Source organism: Ascidiella aspersa, chromosome 2 (genome assembly GCF_963924565.1).
Source record: "Ascidiella aspersa chromosome 2, kaAscAspe10.2, whole genome shotgun sequence".
Classification (NCBI taxonomy): domain Eukaryota; kingdom Metazoa; phylum Chordata; class Ascidiacea; order Phlebobranchia; family Ascidiidae; genus Ascidiella; species Ascidiella aspersa.
In genome coordinates this window covers 5,667,242-5,691,337 of record NC_139448.1, presented here as the reverse complement: position 1 = coordinate 5,691,337, position 24,096 = coordinate 5,667,242, and the positions used below count along the sequence as shown (strand labels likewise).

At 37.9% G+C, this 24,096-nt stretch overlaps 1 protein-coding gene across 1 annotated transcript; it reads right to left on the bottom strand.

The window, feature by feature from the left end:
• Positions 1–219: 219 nt before the first annotated feature.
• On the bottom strand, positions 220–22,055 carry LOC146163303 (sodium-dependent phosphate transporter 1-B-like). The gene is made up of 15 exons (XM_083380436.1): positions 21,711–22,055; positions 18,944–19,098; positions 18,200–18,359; positions 17,367–17,507; positions 16,607–16,692; positions 16,096–16,192; positions 15,619–15,750; positions 14,469–14,575; positions 11,252–11,354; positions 6,734–6,777; positions 6,307–6,387; positions 5,689–5,831; positions 4,753–4,938; positions 1,411–1,495; positions 220–868 (listed from the first exon to the last, which is right to left on the bottom strand). The coding sequence occupies exons 1-15, from the start codon at positions 21,757–21,759 to the stop codon at positions 713–715; spliced, it is 1,725 nt and encodes a 574-aa protein (XP_083236562.1). The 5' UTR covers positions 21,760–22,055; the 3' UTR covers positions 220–712.
• Positions 22,056–24,096: the final 2,041 nt, after the last annotated feature.

The window sequence follows — 24,096 nt, the reverse complement described above, 5'->3', positions numbered from 1 at the left end:
GTATTTCAAACCAGCAACGGAGGTTAATTTGTTACGTCAAACAACAAAGCCTAAATATTGCCGAAATAGTTGAAAACTCGCAAGCAGCGCGACTGTATATTTGAGGAAGCTGTTTTTACTGCACTAAGATTCGGTAAAGCGACGACAAATTTAAATAGCAGAATATAAACGCGAATGCACGGTAAAACCTAAAATCGTTTTTTTTTCTATTTTTTTTTTCTAGCGACAGTCGAAATTACCGCTCTGCTTTTAAGCCCATTTGTCCCTATATATAAAACAATAAAAAAATTTAAAGGTGGTATAAAATTTAGTTTTATAGTAGCTGAGCACGTAAATTATATTGAAAAGTTAAAGTCCCTTAAGAATAAAAACGTTTGAAATTTTTTTATTTTTTTTTTTTATTTTTTTTTTTATCTGACGTAGTTTTTAGCGAATTGCCTTGCAGTTAAGTATCCCAAAAGTTGAGTTAACTTTCCAAGTGGTAAAAAAATCCAGGTAGCTAGAGTTGTCATTACGCCGCATAAAAATTCCCGCTTCGGAAACCACCCGCCGGGAAATCCCCAAATCCGAAAACAATTGCCGGCTAAAAAACTGGAACGATGAAAAAAATCACGCGTAAGAAAACAAATACACAAAAAATCAAATTAAAAAACAACAAACCAGGAAAAAAAGCACGCGTCATATAGCGTGACGTTCCACCGATGCTGTGACGTCATAACGCGACGGTCATAAGCAGCCACATGGCGGCGGCACTAAGCAGGCCGGACACTGGAAGCGTAACGAACCAAGCGAGGGCAATGTTTCGCGCCAGTGACCAATCAACGGCCGTCCTGGAACGTAACCAGCCAACCGAAACGACGGCACCGACCTGAGAAAAAATGGCGGGAGGTTAAGTTTAAGTGAAATCGTTGACGTGAGTTAAGTTGGTAATAATTAAACTTTTTGGATCATTTATTTAAGGACCATTTTAAAAAGTCGGGAGGTTAAGTTTAAGAAAAATCGTTGTTGTGCGTTGTGTTAATAGTTAGGCTTATTAGATCATTCATTGGTTTTACCCGCTATTTTTACTTAATCTTTTTAGTTATCGTTTTAGGGTCTTAGGAAAGCAATGTTTAAATATATATAGGGGAAATGAGAGCTTTCTCATAATAAAATTTAAGAGTAGCGGTAAATAAAGCTAATTACTCCTTTTATTTTTTTTGTGATGGTCTTCTTGAATCGATTTTTGTGTATCTATTGCAGGGTCGTATTAAATCTAATTTATTTGTTTAATTAGTTTCTGGACGGCTGCATATTTTTATTTTTATTGGGTAATATTAAAATGTAAGAAAAACACCTTGTTTGTTTATATTTGGTAAAACAACATACCAATACTTTTTGAATAAAATAAAAAAAAAATCGCCCGTTCACCTTGCAATGAGTAGTGGACACGGGGATTCCCGCATTGGAGGCGACCAGAACGGTGATGGCAGTCATCAACTCGATGCAGAAGCCACTGAAAATAAAAGGAGTGTAGCAGTGTTATAAACAGGTAATTTCGAAATGACGTACGTTATGTCCCAGTCAAGTATTTACAATACAATAAATCAAGTACAATACAATAAATCAAGTCCCAGTTTAAACCAGGGCTGCGGAGTCGTAGTCGGGACTCGACGGAGTCGGTTTGTTTTGCCGGAGTCGGACTCGGGACTCGAGTAAGACCGCGTAAAACTACCCGAGTCCCGAGTCCGACGTGCGCATGCGCAGTATCAAATTTTTTAACTGTTAAGGCGGCAAAATGTAAGTTGTAAAAGTTTAATGGAAAATGTGAAATATTTTTAAACCATGTAATGCGGGTGGATCAATTATGACACCAATATGAGTGGATTGCAGAAAATCCACTTAAATTTAGTTGCGTAAATAGGTAAAATACAGGCTGTAGAGTCGGAGCTGAACTCGGGACTCGACAAAATCTTACATTTGGCCGGAGTCGAACTCGGGACTCGGGACTCGAGAGTCGGACTCGGGTTGTTTTTAACCGACTCCGCAGCCCTGGTTTAAACCTGGTTTAAGGTTTAAATCAAGTCAATGTGAGAGCAAGTTAACTTCAAGTCACATCATTGACATAAAAGTAAACTATTAAAATCGGTAAACTCGTCCGAATATGAGCAATAACTCGACTAAATAATAATACAAGTCAATATACAGGAATAAAAACGATTATCGAGCAAAAACTTTTTATGAATTTAATAATAAAACACTTAATTTTAACCCCAAGATATTTGGCAAAAGTCCAAGTCAAGTTATTTTGGTGCCAAGACTAAAGTCAAATCATTTCAAAACGGTGACCTAAGTGCACTCAAGTAAAGCCAATGACTTGAGTCAAATCAATGATTGATTGTCATTCCAACACTGACATATACTGTTAAAATAAGGCAGGTGAAGCAAGTTTTCGGCGAAAACAACGGCCTACGCGAAGGGGGTGTGTCGAGGGCGTGTCTATGGCGAGGTTGGAATGCTGCGGTTAATTGCTCAACATGTGTCTTTTTAACATGTGCGCTAGCCGACCTATAACTGCCTTGTAGACGCTTTCCAACGACAAGTTATAGTAATGCCTCCTTCCACGCTTTGAACAGCTTTTTACCAAAAACAGTCATAACATTGTTTTTTTGATTTTATTCCCTAATAAGCGATTGTAAAGCGTTTTAAAGACCAGCTGAAACCTTCCGAGGATTTCCTGATCGTCCTACACGTTTTCTTTAGAACAAGGAGGCATTTGCCTTTGTTTTACGGGCTTGGAATTCATCATAGGTTATTGTGCGGATAGAGCTACACTCATAGGGTCTTCACAAAATAGTATGGAAACAATTTAAAGACATTCAAAGATTGTAGGTTTTTACAGACGACCTAAAATTGCTCGATGTTTTTTTAATATAATTTTTAAAACAAAACACTATAAATGCCATAGTAAAAAATAATAATAATAAAAAAAAAAAATAAATGCCATAGTAAACACTATTCAAACTAGGATTTTAATTGTTTTTTATAACGACAAGACTCTTCAAAGACTTTTGAAAAACAAAGGTTTTTTTAAAGACTTTTCATGTAAATCACATGTAATCAAAATCAAAGACATTGAAAGACTTTAAAGACTGAAAGACTTTTTGGCAACCTTGCACACCGTTTCGCACGGTTATGGAGCGTAAGTTTGGCCGCGAAATGCGGGTTACGCAACTATGCAAACCACGTTATAACCAGGCGTGGGAATGCCGTGTAATTCCTGGCATAAAATCATATTTTGCACCGCAAACCACAAAATTGAGAACGTGCGAAACATTTAACCACCGCCACCTCAATGCTCTCACGAAAATTAGCGTCCACAAAAAAGAACGAGCGCTGAAGAGCCCTGGACTGCTTATTTTGCGCCTCGAGTGGATTATGGAACCTCTGATAAGGTAGTGCAAAAAATGTTGGGCTATTCGTCAATTCGCAATTAAAATGAGTCGCTATTATTTAATTTGGCCTAAGTTACCGGCCAACCAAGAAAGTTAGTGATAATGTTAGGGCTGAAGTTTGGGGTTGGGTAAGAGGTTTTCTAGACCTTATTCCGACTATTGGGTATTATTGCTATTTTGGTGGATATAAACATAAGCTTTAATTCATGAGCCGTATGATTTTTTCACATGCTTAATATTTAAAAAATGGACAAAACTTTACATTTTTTTATAATACATCTGGTGTAACTGTACATGGTTACAATGTGCAATAGGAAAACATTTCGATACTACATTTAATAAAAACAAAGTTAGGTGTTATATGCTGGAATGAGGTTAGGCTTTGTTAATACAATAGTAAGCAGTAACCGTGTGTAATGTATTTAGTTTAGTTAATATCCGCAATGAGACAAACTAAAAGTGCTGAAACAGCATTCCAACACGTTTCGGCACCCCATACGCCATACAGGTGTCGACCTCCCATGGCACTAATTCCCAGTAATCAGCAGCCGTCTGAAATCGAGCAACCTCAGTAGCCACAGTATTATAATAAGTCAGTGTTGTAAAGAATTATGCACTTGTTCACTGTTTTCAAATGACAAGCCACTGTTTTTCAAAAGATTTGATTTAAGCGTTTGTGTTATTTTTTAGTTGAATTGTTGCTTATAATCGGACGAGTATACCAATTTTAAAAGTTAAACAGTTTACTTTTTAATGTCAGTGACATGACTTTGACTTTTATAATAACTTGAAAATTGACTTTTATAATAACTTGACTGCGAACTGACTTGGGCAAACGACAACTTGGACTGGTACTGGACTTGTTATTCTTGCAAAAGACCTGAATAGACGAATGATTTGACTGGGACTGGAGTCATTTCAAAACGACTTGACCGGGAATTAAGCTAATTCAAAATGACTTGACCGGGACTTAAGTCATTTCAAAATGACTTGACTGGGACTTAAGTCATTTCAAAATGACTTGACTGGGACTTAAGTCATTTCAAAATGACTTGACTGGGACTTGACATAAGCAACCGATGACTCGGACTGGGACTTCGGACAAAGATTTGACTTATACTTAAGTTTTTTCAACTGACTTACCTATGACTTAACTAATTTCAAAATAACTAGACCGGGACTTGAGTCTTTTCAAAATGACTTGACTGGGACTTAATGACTTGACTGGGAAGTCATTTCAAAATGACTGGGACTTTTTTTTACATGACTTAATTGGAACATCAAATGAGTATTTAACAGCATTAGCATAAGTACTTACCGCGAAGGAGTGACCTTGGTGAGTTTGGAGCCGATCGTTTCAATCACGCGCCTTCCGAGAATCCAGAGACCCGCGCAGATGCCGACTCCACCGTACACGAGCAGGTACCAGGGCGTGAAGGCCTTCTGGACCACCTCCCCCGACCAGAACACGATCCACAATGCGATTAACGGCCCGATGGCGTTGCTGCGACAAGCGACACACGTTTAGAATCGAGTTTATTCTACGGCCGTGAAACAAATTGGCACAAATCTCAAAACAATTGGAAAAATTCGCGTTTTTTGTGCGACATTTTCAAAAATCGTTTGAAGAGCGTAAAAATGAAACAATGAAATTTTTTGAAAACATTGGAACAATTGAATGTTTTCCTGCGACAATTTTAAAAATCGTTGCCTATATAGTTTTGTGCGCATTGAAAAGTTTACTCAATATAAAAAATGGTAGCAAAAAAATATTTGTTTATCTTTAATTTGCAATTGTTTGTGCATGGTTTTCACGCGACACATCTGGATGCGAGTTTTGTTTCAGTTTGTAAAATGAGACGCAAAAAACACCAAAAATTGGCTAGAAACGTTTTGCCGCAGTTTTGTTAAACGTACATGTGAAACACCGCACGTGGTTCATAGTTTTTTTTTTAAACATTATTTCTCCACTATTTCAACTTTTCTAAAGGTTCAACTTTTTTTAACCTTTCGTAACCTTCATAAGTAAATGTTCAATACGGTTTGCCATTTTTCTCATTTTCATCACTATTGTTATTTGCACTCTTTCACACCACTGTACAAATTCTTTTTACTTAAGACATTTTCGTTTCATCCATATTTAATCATATTTACATTGTGGATCATTTTCTTACTTTTTTCTCGTGAAGAACTCATTTTCGTGATAATATTCTCAATTTTTTTTAGTGATAGCTTTCGTGATGTGGGCTCTCACCTGACGTCATTGCCGCCGTGAGCGAAGCTGGCAAAGCAGGCGGTGAGCACTTGTAGTGAGGAGAAGAGCACTTTCACCTCGGGAGCCTCCAACTCCTCCTCCTCCTCCTCTTGGTCGCTCTCACTCTTTCTCGTTTTTTTGCTCTGCAAGATAAAACATGATTTTAACCCAGCAGAAACCAGCCGTGGGAGTTTTAAAATAAAAAGTTACTTCCTTTAAAACGGAAAAAGTTGTTAGCTTAATTTAACTTTTAAGCTGGTTGACCTGACACCAGGAAACGTGGCTGACTTCATCAAGTTTGTACTTAAATTTGTTGGCCAATATTGTCGCCTGATTTTCAACCATATTATATAGGACAATTCGGCTAACAACTTAGATTATTTATTTGGTCAGTGTCTTTTGTTTGTCTTTTCTGCTAACTTTCACGGAGAACTTATAACAAAAAAACAGGAAAATCTTACCTTTTAGTTATTCTAATTTTTGACAGAAAAAACTTTCAATTTAGTTTTAGTTAACTCTATAAACTGTAATTCTTTTTTTGGGGTGGTGACAGTTATACAGTTATATACAACAAGAACAAAATCATCAAAATGCATTTCAGAAGGATAACTAACTCACCTTTTTGCCGCCGTCTTCCATTTTTACATCTGTGCTCATTACGATTAATTCGCTTCGGCTGTTGTTTTGTTTCATCCACGTCTAAGAAAAAAACATTTTATTTAAAAAAACAGAAACCAGCGTTGTGGGGAAAACGATTTTGTACGGATATTTATTTCTGGGGGCTGTAAACACAATTAACACTTTATTGTTAAAAGTTACTGTAGGTTTACGTAATGTAAAGTAATTACCGAAAGGTTGCGTTTAACATTATTCGTTATTGTGTAAAAAAAAACAGCAATTCGGCATGTAATATTTGACTAATGAAACCAGCTCAAAGTTAATCGCAAGATGCTGAATTTAGATTAAAACCAAATCTAGAGGTAATTCTAATATGCTTATGTCAAAAGATTACCAATTATTAAAAAATAAAAATAATAATACTTACGCTGTCATCGGTTTCGTTGGATAGATTGGATTGGTCAAGGTCATCTAAATAAATAAAAAATACATTACAGGTGACCTCTAAATGAGTTTATGTGTGTCATTTTTTTATCGAATAAAAAAGAGTTCATTAATTTTCGTAAGAATGCTCGCGCGCGTGAAAATGTGTCATGGGATGCAAACTGAAGAAATAGAAATAAATTTATCACAAATCCGTCAGACGGCGCTGTCGAGTGTTAACCACAAACTAATTAGCAGAGCGAAATGTGCGACAAGTCTTTACTCAAGGTACAGTAGCCTTGTCAACAAATAGGTAGTTGGGTCAGTTGAACTTGGATTAATTGGGTAAACTGTTCCGGGACTTTGGGCAATGAGTTAAATGGTTGCCTGTCAAAAAATTCACCGCCAAAATGTTGCTTGATTTTCAACGTAAAAATGCTGACCCTCTAATCCAGTGTTTTTCAACCCATGGGTCGCGACCCAAAATTGGGTCTTGGTTTAATTTGGTTGGTTCGCCGACTGCACTAATAATGCACTAATAAAATTTGTGAGATTGGGTTTGAGCAGAATTTATTCAAAATTTGAGGAAAGTGCGGAGGTAATACGATAACATAGCTCATATTATATAAATCAAAAACAGCTCCTCTGGTAATTGTTACAATTTACCAGAGGAGCTGTTTTTGATTTATATTACCATGCCTGGTAGCAACAGTTTATATATCGCTCATATTAATTAAACTCGCATCTATTTATAGTATTCGTCCTATGTTTTGTTCAAAAAAAAAAAACAGTGAAGAAAATTGGGTCGCCAAGTTTCGCTGTTATACTGACGCTAGGTATTTGGGCTGCCGCCAAAACGTTTGAGAAGCACTACTCTAATCAGTTCAGGGTCTATAGGGAATATTGGATTACCCATAACTAAAATGGAAGGACGTTAATGGCATTGGCGAACTTTTCTGTTAAAGCAGTGTTTCACAACTTTTTTCGCGGGGACACAAACACTTAGCGAATATATAAAGCAAAGATTTGGCAGCCCAAATTGTCTTCAAATAACTTGTTGTAAGCTTGTGAACAAAACACAAGAAATTAGCATAAATACGAATTAATTAGATTTATACGACCCATACCTTCACATTGCTTTCCCAATTGTCTTAAAGTTTGGAGAAATATTTTTCGGAAAAAAGCGAACTATTTTTAACTATCGCAGTTGGCGACTTATCCAAATCAAGTAGTCACCCAAATTGTGGTCGCGACCAACGGGTTGAGAAATACTGTGCTATAGTGACTTTTAACGTTAAGCTATTTAAAGAAGTTATCAATTCCAAGGTTATAAACACGACAGTCCCGTCGTTTATTCTGCGTGTTCGATTTGATGAATCGCCCTGTTTCGCACAGAGCCAAAATATTTTGCATCGCATATACGAAATGCGAAGCGGAAATGAGACTGTGCCATTAATAGCGCATGTGCAACGGGCAAACTTCCACAACTACGACCAGCACAACAATACACTCCAAAACCGTCGTCTAGAATGGAAACACGAATGTTTGCGTGTTTGCCGAAATCTTTTCCGCGAGCCAACGGCAAAACAAATATTATTTCTGCCGATATCGAATGCACTGGCAAACATGGGCGGGGCAGGTCTTTGATTAAACGTTGGCTACTTCTTGACAAATTTCTGTTACGTTTTACGAACCGGGTGTAACCTTTTTTTATTGATACTTGACGATAAGAGCAGGTTTAGGCTTCACAATAACTTCCATTGTCGAAACAATGTGGCAGTCCACATTTTCAAAAAGAACAATTTTACAATTTAAAACAATGACTGACAGCAACAGTATCTTCATTGTTTCAAATTAATAAAACTTTAAGTAGAGTTGTCCGTTACTTGGTTGACAGCTATACCCTATTTTGTAAGAAAAAAGATTCTAGTCAAAGTGACGGTATTACTTTTTGGTAAGTTCGGTATGTATTTCGCACAATGCCAATTATTAAAATCGGTAAATAAATGAGGCTTACATTTGCAAAAGTAATTTTTCTCCTAGTCGCCTATAGTGCAACATTTTCTGACGGTTGTCGCATGCAAGTGTAAAAGTTTAATATAACATAATACGCAAATAGCATTCGGTTCATCTACCTATTTAGCCATACAACTCTTATTTTACTTAATAACGTTGCAGTATGCGGAACACAGTTATCCAAACACTATGTTAAATCATTTAATCATAACAGTATTAAGTAAAGGAGAAATTTGCAGGCTCAAATAACAGAAATTTTGTTTGTTTTTAAGGAAATCTGTATAATATTTTAAAAGTAATATATCGGTAAAAAAATTAGCGATACAAATGGAGTAATATCGGTGGATATTATCGGTCAACCGATGTATCGGTCTATCTCCATCGTAAACTACGTAACTTAAGTTTGCTATGGTCTTCCCCAAAAACACTCTCGTTACGTAACCCAACGACTCGAGAACCAAAAAAGGGGCGGGGCTTGGAAAAAAAGGCACCGCCCACTTTTCAAAGCCTCAGGTCCCGGGAACCCGGACCTTCGACAAAGCTAAATCGGCTTACGGCTGACCGACGCGTGATAGGGGCATGGCGTGGGCGTGTGCTGGGCGCGAGACTCCGCTGTTGTTCGCCTGCACGCGCGTGTGCGTCGTGTGTGTGCGTGCGCTTGCGTAGCGCTTCCTGTAATATTGGCGCCCGTTTTTAGGCGGGATTTCGTTCGCGTAGCTGGGAGACGTGTATTTTTTATGTTGACGGACTTTTTTTTCAATGCGTTTCCGAAAATTAATAGAATTAAAAAAATATCGAAATCAGTCAGTTAAAAAAAATGAAAATAAAATTATTTAAACCTTTTTTGCTTTTAGGAAATTCTGCTAAAAAAAAAAAAAAAATAAAAAAGCTATATATATATATATATACAGTTTCCGGCAATATTTTCAGCTGCCTTTTAGTCGCCCAACAAAATCCTTTTCGTTTGATTTAAATATTCTTCTGAAAATAACGCAACTGAAACTTCAAGTGCCTTTTTTGTTCGATCAGGCGTTCATTTTTTGTGGCCAAAAATTAAGTGCTTTTTCGATCACAGTTAGACAATTTTCTGGACACAATTTGTTTAAGGTGCGAAGCGTTGGTTAAAATTATCCCTTTTTCGTCTGTCAAACATAGTCAGAGCTTACAAAACACTGTTTCGCCGTTGGTTTCCGTTCAGTAACGTCTGAAAAAAGTTTCTAAAGCGGAAAGACACCAATCAAGGTTTAACCCTTTATTCACGATCAAAGTTCAAAAATCCCTTACTCAAAGGGCAGAGGAGCGTACTTTGAAATCGTTCTTAACCACGCAATAACAAGTATTTCCCCATGTTTGAGCGAGGGTTGCAACATGACCTGGAAACAGCGACGCGGGTGGACTTTGCATTTGTTTACAACCGTAGACTGAACAACAGCACCTGCTTGCAACCGGCCCGACCCACTTTAGTGTGTAGGCAAATGCGAAAACGAACCATTGGTATTTGCGTCGCACGTATTTCTTGTCGCTAATGTTGTGTGGACTTTAAACCGACTGATGTGAAAACGCTACGGTGCGCGAATCTGGGGGGACCCCCCACATTTAGCAGCACGCCAACTAGACTGTTTTGCTTTTATGTCCTCGAATAAAAAACATTAAACATGTTCCTTTATGTTTCTTGTTGGCCTCTGTTTCTTTTTTCGGCAGTTAATCGGGAACAGTTGTATTATAGATATAGTCCAATTGACACTTCATTTACTAACGAAAAGCAATTAATATGCTCCTTTTTGTTTCTTCAATGGTACAATTGTTCTTCCGGCAAAATTTTATTAGAGTGCCAACGTTTCCACCATCTATTCGGACAATCTTCTTCAGGGCAATATAATTGCAACTAAAGGCGAAAATGGATAACCGATTTATTTTATCCAATGGATAACCGATTTATTTGATGAAGCAAAGTTCGCCCTAAAGCCCATAGAGGAGAAAGTACCATATTTTGAACGTTCGAGTAATTCTTTAAGCAATTAAACGTTCAAATTATATTACCCATATGGGCTTTGATATATATTCAACGCAGTAATAGTTAGTATCGCTTTAGTGTTTTAATCTGTTAGAACTGCATAGCGCTCTAACAGCCGAGCCCTAACGCATTCCAGTATCAGTATTTTCTTTGGCGTGAAAACCTCGTTCAAAAGTTAACCAGTTACGTCAATTGGCGTGAAATATGGCCGGCCTGGTGAATTTACCATGAAAAAGGTGAAATTCTAGCATATATATCGCAACTTTTTGGCGTAGAATTTCGAAAAAACAATTATTGGTGCGAATCTTTGGCGGCCACAAATTATGGAAAGCAATCGGGCACATTACATATTTTTACACTAGGTGACTAGGGTATACAACATATTCTTTTCCACTTGAAAAAATGGTCAGTTAAAGCAAACGTTAGAAGCAGCCTTTTTCCTAATGGCAGTTCGAATACAAGATAAAATCTTTGTTTTTCTGCTCAACTCACCTTTAAGGGACTCGAGGCTGTTCTCAAAGTCTTCCTTGTTTTTTTTTGGCGAGAGGTCGTCAATTTCGTTGAGTAGCGACGTTTCTATTGTCGTGTCGTTCGCCTGGCAATAAAACAGCAGGTTTACGGCCAGTTCAGGGTAGAAAGCAACCGGCTCTTTTAAGTTAAACGAAGCAATTAGAACTTAACAAGTTGTTTGGCAAAACTCATCGGGGGTCGCATAAAGTCTAGCAGACAAAACCTTTTTCGAAATTCGTCAATTTGAACTCGTTAACCACCCTGGGAAAACAGTTTTTATTACGCAATAAACGCCTTTCGCAATTAGGTTTCGACAAAGCATGACGCTTGAATCCGGCTTAGTTCGTTGGCCGCCAGTTGCATTCGACATTTTTACGAGCTTTGCCATTATTTGACCACGCAAATTACGTAAGGAATGCACACATTCGCGGCGTGGTCCCGGGATCTTGTTGTTTTAGCGAAGGGCACGGACAGGTCAGGGTTTTGTTTGCCCTTCCAAAGGCGCCCGGGAAAAGGATTTTAAACGGTTTGGAAAGCAGAACTCTGTCGGTCGTAAATTTTCGCTGCTAGCTTCTTTACTTTTTAAAGGTAGGACCCTGGCTGCTGCAAATCGGTGAAAGCCTAAACCTGTTTGGATTTGGAGCATAATGAATGGAGGTTGTACTAAGACGTAGTAAGAATATCAAAGCCCATACAGAAGTAAATATCATTTTGAACGTTTCGAATCACTCTTTTTTCATTTTCAACATCAATGTGGTGTTTAAAATAAATAAGTTATTCGAAACGTTCAAAATAATACTTACTGCTTTATGTGCTTTGATAATCTACGTCATAAAACTTTTATTACATAAATAGGCAAAATAACCCTATGGTTGTTTTCAGTTTTATTTAAAGTGTGACTATGGTGATCGCTAAGATATTTTTAGGACCGGGACCGTGACTGTTTCATTCAAGTATGTAAATAGACCCATATATGTTAAGTAAAATATATTTTAAGTGGCTGTTGGGTAAATTTAAAACACTGTTTCTGTTTTAAATAATATACGGCTAGCTTTATGTTGCCAAAAAATGTCATTCACTTTCGTTTATAGTAGTAAAGCGGGTTATAAACAGCTACAGACCTACAGTAGTATAGATACAAAAGGATATATTTCAAGATACAATAAAAAGATATCAAATAAAACCAGGAAACCATTAAAAGCATATAGGAAAATTTTGGGGGACAATTAAAAACAACACAAATATATCGGAAACCCCAAAATACTCAAAACATAGCAGGAAACAATAAACAGATATATCGGGAGAACATTAAAAATACAATATAGAGTTTATTTATTAAAAACATCCCGAAAATTACTACTTGTACATATTACGACTCTACGTTTCTTGATCGGCGAGTTTTAATGCCAATATTTGTTGACAGCCGTATTTGGCAAAAATCTGGTAACTAGTTGGACTGTTTACCGACAGTATGTAATAAATTGTATTAAAATCTTGACAAGCTTTTGCTCAACTGTGCTTTATCAGTTTTCTACTTTGACCTGATGAAGCACGGTTGGATCAAGCTTCAATGCATACAAGAGTGTACGCAGTAGTTCGATGTACGTGCCTCGAAACACGATAACCAACACCGAGCATCGTCAGTTCCTTGTTCTGGTATTTCCAACTAATCAACACCTGGCTGTATTGCGTAAGCGGGTGACGCGATAACTTGTAAACAGGTTAGCAGTGAAAGGTATAGCCAGTGTCCGAAACGGTCCCCCAAATTTCTCCAGTGGTTTCCCAAAAGTTGGACTTTCAACTAAGATGGCTATTTTTTGGTATCTAAATGAAACACTTGCGGTCTCTTAAAACTACTTAGCGGTCACCCAAACCAAACCTGAAAAAAAACATGGGTATAGTTAGCCTTACTTGACCGCAAGGGTCAAATTGTCAGGGCCTAAAGGGGATTTTTGAAACTATACTTATTTAAATTCTGTGTTGCTAAATAAACTAAAAAAAAATAGCTAATAAACTAAAAAAATAGTTTTCCACATATTATCTTGACGCTATACTTTTTTCCCCTTTTATTAATATTCTTTCGTCAAATAACATTTCAATCGAATTTTAAGTAGAAATTTACTTTAGATTTACTAAATTATTAAAGGCTTTGTTGTTTTTCTAAAATCATGGGAACACCTCTTCAAAATAAACTCCTGCGATTTCAAGGTTTTTAGAACTCTTTTATTATTTTAAATATCTACAATGTTTCGTAAAAAAACGGAAGGTAATTAGTTGATTTCAAAAAATAGAAATGGAATTGCAAACTTGCTAAGCTGTACAAAAAAAACAAGCGCTCAATAAAGAGGGGTCTGACTTTTTTAAAGCGATCGACCAAAACCGGTCAAGTTATTCTAAAAGGCGCGCTATTGGTTCGCAAAAGGGGGCGTGGCGCTTTTCGCCTTGCGGGAGTGGCCACGTCACGAGCCAATGACGTCATCACAATTTGGCGAGCACGCCGCTGAGCATGCGTCGGGTTAAATGGGACGACGGTAAGAGCTTTATTGTTCGGAATGTTGACGAGCTCGTTAAGTTATAGTGAGGCCGATTAATTATTTCATCGCCGTGAACTAAGCACTTTCACATTGCACTTTCGCAAGTTATATTGTTTTAACTTTAAAGAGTCTAAACTAGACTACTTTGTGCCCCTTTCCTCCATAAAAAAGAAGATAAAAATATGCCAAAGTTGATAATATTTGCCGTGACTCTGTTTGCCATTTTTTATGTTGTAATCAACATTTTCTGACAAATTACTTCTGTTTTAAAAACATTTGCACAAGTTTTCAGAGACAAAGTTTCGTCCAAAAAGCAAATACACTTTTAGGGCTCTGTTTAGATTGACTGAAATGTAGGAGTTGTCGGGGCCGTGGCGAATTTAGTGAACAGGCGCAGTATGGTTAAAATGTCAATTTTAAGAGTTCCTTCTTACTTCCTTCTTACGAAACTAAAAATCGTCAAAAACAAAAACGAAAATGCCGAAGCGTTTAGCTGCAAATAGTAGGTCAGTTTGAAACTTTAAGGGGCTCTTTAGTTTGTCTGAAAAACGATATGCAAAACACTTCTTCAAAAACAAAAACAGGTCGGTTTACTGAAAAAAGATCGCCTCGTTAGCCATAATATTTGGATCAAATTGTTCTGGAAAAAAGACGAATTCTCTTACCGAGGTGTTTTTGTCGACGGGGGTGTCGTACCCCGAATCAGGGGGAGCCCCGCTTCCACGAGTCCCCTTCAATTGCATTTTGCCGCACTCGAGTTGACCTTCGACCTCTGCGAAAAAAGGAAAAATATAGAAAAAATAGGATAGAGTAATTTAGTCAAGTTACGAAAGGGGTACAGATGGGTGTATTTGACTGCAATTTGCTAAAAGCATTTTACAAAATATCGGTTTTTGGACCGTGTTGTTTCATTTATGAGTTTCATCGCCAAAAGGACTAAAATTTTTCCTAAAAAAGCTGCACAAATGTAAAAGCAAACCTATGGGCAAACAACGAATTAAGACAGATGCAAATCAAAATCTGCTCCAAAGACAATAAAATTTCTAACAATTTCTTGTGTAGAACATTTGTTCAATATTAATGTGCAAATCAAATTTGGAGTTCCAAAACGTACTATTAGAGAACCCAGGCTTTTCTACACCTAAACCACCATCAGGCAGAAAATTTTAGGCGTAGCAGAAATAAATAACTCAAACACTTATTAAGAAAAAAACACAAAAATCGATCAATGTTCGACTCCGGCAAAAGCCGAGAATAATTAGAAAAGCATTTGTAAACTTCGTCGTCGCCAAGAACCGCAATATTTTAGGTTAACGACACCGACAGTGGAAAACCGCGGGTAGTTTTCCATTGGCGACACGCGATGCGTCAACCGACCACATTAACAACGCAATAATTTCGGGCGATTCTCTTTTTCGCAAAGGTTAGGTTGACTGTCAGACAACGAAAGTTAGGGGAATCCCCGCAAGAAAACGGCTCTACGGTATTTCTGCGACCGTGCTGGGATTCTTGACCAATTGCTTCATTTTAAGGGACAATTACTCATTGCAAAGTCTTAACTGAGTCATAGTAAGAATATGAAAGTCCGTACAGAAGTAGGTATCATTTTGAACGTTTCAAGTAACTCTTTATTCAGTTTCAACATAGACTATTTTTCAACATAGACTGAAAAATCATAACTGAGTGTTTTTCGACCCTTTTCCGCGGCGACCTAAACAAAAAGCGTAAGTATACCAACAAAGCTTTGGCGAACCAATTCCCCTCACTGAACTTTTTGTAGGCGGACGGAACATAGCACATTAGAGTTAGACAAACCTAATTTCTTCTGCATTGCCTTTCTCTTGATCCGCGGCACCATGAAAATGCGAACCAGCACACCAACCAATAGGCCGATGCCCACGGGGATCAGGATAAGTGCGTAGATGGGAAGCTTGTCGAAACCCAGAACTGGAAAAATATCATTTTTTATAATGCGAAAAACAACTGTTAATATAAATTTTGTTATGTTGGAAAGCCGAAATTATTAGGACGAATTTCCATTAAAATTAACCTTGGTTTAAGCTTTTTTTACAACGAATTATCTATCCCTACTACATCTTAAAGCATCCTAAAAAATTTATTGGTAAAGTTGTATGTCTGCTTAACAATAGTAAAGAGTTAAAGTTTGCGAAATAAGGTATTCTCGATGGTCTTAAACGAAAACTTTGAACGCTTCCTATTAAACAACACTTGCTCGATAAAAGGACTATTTCAAGTGGTAAAAATAGGGCTGAAAAAATGGATTTTACTTACGGGGAGCTCCAGAAAACATTATGGAGAAAAAGTTTATGCCGATGGTGATCGCGTAGAATATGGGGAGAAGGAATAAGCCGTTTTTCAGCGGGTTCTCCTGCAAGTAAAACAAAGAAGGCTTAAGTGAGGTTCGAACCAGTGACCGCGGGTAAACGCGACCGCCGCCCCACCGAGTGAGCTATTAAGCATATGTTTTGACGCAAGTTTTACAGATAATTACCTACTGATTTTCGAAAACATTTTTACATTTCAACAAATTTAGAATTTTATAATAAAAAAAAAAAAAATTAGATCATATTTTGTGTTTATCAATGAAATGCTTGTAGTTTGACACTGGAATGGTAAAAAATAGATACTTGTTTACTAATTTAAGCATTTTTACAGTTAAGCAAAATCTGAGGTTTATAAAAAACATCACATACTATTTTGTTTTTATCTATGCAATGCGTGTAGTTTACCACTTTTTATTATTTTTTTAAGGGGGCGCAAAATGGCAAATGATGACACGTACCCTAGAGAGGACCAGAAACTTGACGAGAAGAAAGAGTCCGACCGACATGAGTCCAGAAAGCACAGGCGAAATAAACCAGCTGGAAACTGTGGAAAAAAAATTAGACGGGGTTAAGCAAACGAAGTAGAGTTGAAAAATGGGGCGTAACAGGATCAACAATTGAATATGGTTAAAAACGAATATTGTTGAATCCAATAACACCGGCGCGCAAATATATCGGTTTTACGACATTTCGTTTAAATGTTGTGTGTTTTAAATGCCTGGTTCTAATATTTAGAGTTTTTTTCGTATAAAACCTTATTAATGGACGTTGGTCTCCAATAATCAACACCAAAGTATTTCAGAATAATCTAAGTAAACAAACAAAAATCCCTATAAAACCACATTCGTTAAAAGAGTACTGGAGAATATACACGACTTTAAAATTATGCCAACAAAATAGAACGTTATGAAATGAACTTTGGTACACTTTTAATGAAATGTCGTTTCCTATATGGATTAAAAATGAAAAATGCACACTAAATAGCAACTTTGTGAAACTAAAAGCCTAAACTTAAACTGATGATAAGACAAGGAGGTATCGAAAACGTTTTAATCAAGATGATTTTTGAGCTGTATCTTTTTGGCTGTACAAATCACTATTAAGCTTAAAGTTTACCTTCATTAAATAACATTGATGGGTCAGCAGTCAACAAAATAATTAAACAACCTAATTTGTTTTATTATTTTTTTACTAAAAGGCGAAAGATTTACAACTTACCGATTAAACCCAGTTTGAGCCAGTTGATACCGGCCGGTCCTATGGCGACCAATGAGAAACCGAGGCAGGCTCCCACAATGCTGTGCGTGCCCGACACTGGCAGTTTGAAAACTGTGGCGATCAGCTGCCAAATGGCCGCACCTGGAGATGGAAAATTAAAACGCTTTTAACACTCGTTAGAGATTTTTGTAGGGTTTACTTTCATAGGCATGCTTGTGAAATTGAATCTATTTTTTTTTCGTTTGCGGACAGATTTTTGTCGCTTTTTGTGAGATTAGACGCTGTGGTGGCCCATAGACTGCGCGAAATAAATTTTACTGGCAATTTTTCGGTTTGGTTTGCTTGCGTCGTTTGAATTAACTGTCGCGATAAAGACAAAAACTATTATAAAAGTCGGTTCACACTAGACGCGTTTTGCTTCTAGCGTAAGCGTCTGGCGCAAAACGCTAGCGTCGTCCAGTTCACACATAACGCGTTGCTAGCGTCAACGGCAAATTTCCTCGCTTCTAAACGAAAGCGTCAAAGCTAGAATAACGCTAGACGCGTCTAGTGTGAACCAACCTTAAAGTCTGTCAGTCAAGTGTTAGCTTACATCGGCATTTGATGGAGTTTTGTAAAACTAATGTATCCCGATCCGTTTAAATTTTTAGGAAAAAAAGAAAAAAAAGCTGTCTGCAACTTTTATGCACTAAAGAAGACACAGAAAACGCATGCAGTAACTTTACATTAAGATTTATGACCACCGCAAAATGGAGATCTGTTTCGTTTGTGGCGCGCGCAATGCTCTCTGAATGGTTTTAGCGAGCGTTTTTCAGCAGCGGTGGAAGGCCTACCGAACATGGCGCTCAGGTTTCCCAGCATCAAAATCTCGACGCCGTTTTCGACGTCATCGTAGAGCGTGACGTCAGTGATGCCCTTCCTTATTGTCTCGCCCACCTTGGCGCCGAGAAAGACCGCTCCGGCAGTCTCGAAAACCGTGGCCAGGATGCACGCCTGTGGGTGGTTGACGAAACGTCAGGGTGGAAAAAAACGCCTTCCTAACTCACAGAGAGAGGACCGGGGCCTAAACTTGGGGCTGGAAAGAGCTTTTTGTTTGTTTTTTTGGGTTGGATTTGGAGTTGGTCAAACTTGTCAAAAAAAAAACGAAACAAAGCAGTTTTGGGGGGAAAAAATAAAAAATAAAATAATGTGCACAAGGCTAACTTGGTAAAAGTAAAAAAGGGGGAAATAAGGCTTAACTTAGTAAAAAAAAAAAAAAAAATAAAGGAACTTTGCTGGAAAAAAAAACCTGTTTTAATACCTTCAGATAAAATTTGTCCTCATTTTTGTTAAAAAGCATTTTTTCTCTATTTCAAAGACTTCGGAAAAAAGACGACTTGTGTTTTTACCTCCACAGAAAGATTCACTGCAGGTTTTCATACAGAAAGAGGCAAGAGATTCCATTTTTCGGAATGATACAACCGCCGTTTCAGAACCTTCAACACCTTAATAACAACCGTACAGCACTCCTGGAATTTCACCGGTAGCCCTTGGCGCCGTTTCCAGCCCCGCGATTTGACCCTTTGACCCCTACTCACCTGCTTGAGGTTCAGGACGCCGGCGCCGACCGTGGTTCCGAAGCTGTTGGCCACATCGTTGGCTCCAACTGCGAAGGCCAGAACGAAAGCGACCACAAAACCGACGACCAGGATCCAAACCAGAGACTCGTTGTTCCAAGGAACGGCCGTGGTGCCTGCGAAAATATAACGTTTAAAAATCGACTCTTTAAAGCAAAGCTTAAGTTTTTTCTTCAACGCTTTAGTAGGATTATATAAATTCTTTTTTCTTCTTTTTAATATTTATGTATTTTTTGGAATTTTAGGATCCAGCCCACCACCTTTTTTATAAACCGGACACGAGGCCATATCGCATATTATTTGCCTGAGTTTGACTAAGCGATGCGAAAATTTTTCGACTTGGCGCAAATATGGTGTTCAAGCTTGTGTGTTTGCGTTTTGAGGAAATCAGACGTTTCTTGGCGTGGTTTTAGCTTTGACTAGAATAAGTTTGCCCACCTCTACACTATAGTGGCGCTGCCAATGAAATGCTGCTTTTAATCCCTTAGGACTGTTAGGAGTATAGAAGAGTAATGAATAATGACATAAGTGGGAGACTTGACTTGACTGTGCTCATGTAACTGCTTAAAATTTACTTCATTTGACTTTAATATGTGGGACATAAAAAATTATCAGCTGACATTCCTTGAAACATGCGGTTAGGTTTGACTCTAGTGTTCATTAAGAATTCAAATTGTTTCTTCACCTTATAGAAGAATTTCGTAAACAGCAATGTGCGGTGTGTTATGTAACTGACACATACATCAATTCATTATGCAGGGCATTAAACCATAAGCATAATTTTAAATCTAGAAATATATATATGAGCGCCATGTAGAACCATTATATTATCTTAAGGATTTTTGAAAAGCACGACTTTCGTGCTTTAACAAAAGTCGCCAGCGGCAAAAAACGATGTTATTTAGATTAATTTATAATAAATTTCAATTGGTTCAAGGTAAAGTATGCATACACATGAAATGCTACTTGTCCAAAATGGGTTTTTCCAGTACACACCCACAGGCAAAGTTAATGCAAATTGTTAACAACTGGGTCGCCAAAGTTACAAAATTCCAAACCGCTTTGCAAGCAATTCGATGTATGTGGCTAACCACACCAAAAACTAGGCCGTGTTAGTGAGTCATACCCATGTGACAACGCAGCTAACACAGGTTATTACATCGACAGGTTGAGTTACATCGTAGGTTGGACGACGCGTTTTACCGGCATACCGAACATGCCTTTCTCCTTTACATAATGCAACGTTAAAGAACTCGACGTTCCGTATGTTAAGGATATCGGTATGTAAGGTTAACGCCTATATCTTTGCGCAAATAAGAACCACTTTTAAAGTTATAACCAACGTGTGATACCAAGAGTCCAAGAGGTGAGCTATAGAGTTAACCAGAGTGAAACCAGTTCAAACAAATATGTGATCTTGTTTCACTGGGGCTTCAAATATGTTATCGAACGCTTCAGCATACCAAAAACTACTGATTAAACGGCTTCAGTTTCTCGAAAACAAAAAACAAAAACAAAAAAACGATGTCTGACGTTTTTTGAGAACAAGTCAGTCCGTGAAACATATTTTTTTGTGCGTTTTTCATTATAGTAGTCTCATTTTTTCACGACAGCATTGCATAGCTTAACACCAAACGCGCAGTGTAACTTCCAATTTGCGAATTAGCGTCGTCTTCAGTAGAGCGGCTTATAGCGCCTTAAAACCCTTTTCCGCAAAAGGTTTATATTAATACTGAAACGGCCATTTTCAGAGAAAAAAAATGTTTTTGTCCTTAACGAAAACCTCGCGAAATCGTACTGCTGGTAAATTTTTCGTACGAAAAAAGCACGACTGGGTTTGTTGAGGCTTTAATTTACAATTATATGATTTTTGTAGTAGTGTGTTTGTATTATTTTTTAATTTGATGTTTCGAATCAATACATATGTCCATCTATCTATACCGTTTTTTTAGTTATTGTAACGTTTCTATAGCCGTTATAATCGGGGTACAAGTATAAAGCACGACTTAAAAAGGCGAGCAACACATTTCAACCCATGGATTTCAGCGTTAAAAGCGGTGCGAATTTACCCGCCCTTTCGCCCACACGTTTTTATGCCAAAGTGGCGCCTTCCAAATCCGCGAACCATGCCGTTCGCGTTCGTTCGCGAACCTTCGCAGCTCCGCCCAACGCCAGCGTCCAATCAGAGGGACGCTCCAATGAGCACACGTGGGTCAAGCGGCAAAAAAGGCGCTCTCGAGTTTAAAGCGGTACGCGCGCTCCGGCAAAAAAGCGCATTTTGGCGGCTAAACAGCACAGTAGCGCCGGTTTGATCGTTCGGTGTGCTTGACAGCTTGTGTGCTCAATTCGCTTTCCTCGGTGATTTTTGTGGATATTTCCTGACACATATTTGCTACAAGGTGCGGTTATATGCCGTCATCGACTAGGCAGTTACATTTTAACCAACTGCGTTTTAAAAGAAGCCGCCTATTTGCGCGAAACCAACATTTGGTAAGCACAGAATGCAAATTAATCATTGATTGCTCAAAATTGAAAACATTCCACTTTAGGGATAATAACACAGCGTTGTCTACATACATACGACTTGAAGCTTTTTAAGAACAAGTTGTTTAACCAGCTTTTTAAATTAGATTTTTTAGAGGATTTCGACTTACTAAAAATTTTAGTTAATGTTAAGTTAAAACATACCCAGAAAGGTAATTTGTAGGAATCAGAATTTGAAACTTACTTTCTCCTATAGCCGACAGCGCAGAGCTGAATACTGAAGTCACGTCCATCTTGGTCCAAGTAACACTTGACACTGATTTAGACTTCAAAAAGTTCTCGATAACTGTTGTACGTTTGTGGCTTTTATTCAGTCACACACAGCTTACAATCGGCACACAGCACCGCTCAGTCGCTTATATATCGAGCCTGTATAACTTCCGCCCGGCCTGAAAACGCACAAACAAGTTGCACAAGAGTGACATCACCAATCGTGACGTAAGCATTGCGTTGCGCACACGCAGACCGCGTGGACAGTTACAAGGTCGAAAGAAAAACACTGAAACCGCCCCTCTCGTAAATCTGTCCACATTGGCTTAAACTAAATTGTTCTAGCCTTGGCTTGCTAAACGAACAATAACTGGCAGTAAAGTACAGTTACGAGCCAGTTCAATAACTCTTAAGGCCACTAACTACCTGCCGTTAAATGTTCCAGTAACGACTTAACAGGCAACAGCTGTCGACTGTCGAACTGCCAGCCAGTCCATAGACCTATCTGTTTCGTCACAGTAGAGTGGTGACGTGCCCTTGCCATGCCTCTATCACGCCTTTTCCACGCAGAAGCCGGCGGTTGGAAAAAAAGCGGAAATCGTTAAGAAGCAGCGATAGAGGGAATCATTGCGCAAGATAGCAAAAAGAAGGCGTGTACGTTAAATTACTCGAAGTTCTCACACGGAATTTGGCTGACCTATGCTGGACTTGTGCTACTAACACTTTAAACGACTGTGTTTGACATTGATGGCGTGATAAAAATGATACGGTCGTTTGAACTTTAATTGGCCTGAATAGAACATAGGCGACACTCTACATGCAAAATATGCACACAAGTGTATAGCCAAAAACTTTTTAATGAAAGATAAGTTTTAAAATTATTTTTATTTGGGATGTTTATGTTATTAGACTACACACACAGTAGCTGAAATCTAGTCGTCGATGCCCGCCAATTGTTTTTTTCACGTTTACGTACAAGACGTGCAGAGTTTGTAAATTCTTGACGGCGAAAATATCTGCTTACACAGGAAACGATTCCCTGCCCTAATTTCGGTACAACTAGCAAGTTTCTTGTGACTCATTCATTACGTAATCTATTGATCGACTTTATAAGCTCAAATGGGTGTTGGTGTTTGGAACTGTGGGAATGGCGTTCTCGTAACTTTTTTTCAAGGTTACAAGGTCATATTCGCGATGGCTGACTGACACGTTTAAATGCGTAATTTTCGGAGGATTTTTGTTTAAGCATGATTGCAAAATGTTACAATGGGTAAATTCACCCCAGGGCTAATTCCTTCATCGAAGGGATTACATTCTGATAGAGATAAAAAAATCGTGTATTTCCGGAACGCTTTTCAGGGTCAAGTTTTAACAAAAAATGCTTTTTGGTTGGTTTTAACAACTTATATTTAATGTAACCTTTCTATTCTAAATGTAATTAAAACGCTTTGGTGGCAAGCAGGTGGTTATTACGAAAAAACTAACCACTGTTATTTGGTAAGGTAGAAAAAGTGGTCTAAAAAACAGTTACAAACGCAAATTTAGGCTGAATTTGGTTCTAACATTTACACTTAAACACGTTTTGGTGCCCACGGCGAAATTCTAAGCATATCATCCAGACTTCGCTGCATTTTTTCTCATCTGTGCGCTATATTTAGAAATAATGGTATAATTTTGAGGTTAACCAGGGGCTAATGATACGTGTAGCCGCGTTATTAAACAGAGGTGCAATCACCAATATGGGTAAGCCTTTTAACACACTCCAATGGTTTCAAGTTTTCAGATAAAGCAAATTTGTGATAGGTATGTTGGAACAATATTTTAAAGTCGTTTACTTTTTTCTCAACCTAAAAAAAAGTATGACTGTCGAAAATCTCTTGATGTTTAAACAAACATTTGTGGTATTTTGTGGTACGAGTTTTTTTTATATGTGAATCACAGTAAATCGTTGTCATTGGGAACCATTAATTTGACCCTCTATTTGACCTTCAGAACCGCTGCTCTTGTGCACAAATATGCAACTGAAATCTAACTTTAAATACATTCAATGAGAAAGCGGGACAGCCTGACAACATTAAGGAACATGGTCTGGCAAAAAAACAACATTTTTTCACCTGTAAGCCGTACCTGCTGCATAAAGAATTTTACCGAACACCGTTCCGGACCATTTTGGTTCACTTTCACCACTAATTGGAATACTTTTGACATAAAATTGCAAATATGTTTCAAACCTAAATTTCGCTATATGGCACATACTTAAGTTTAATTACACTTTAAAGAATTTAACACCGGCACGAAAGTATGAGTTATGTATTGCATCGTAAAATTAAACAAAAAGGCGAAAACCCACAGTTGAACGG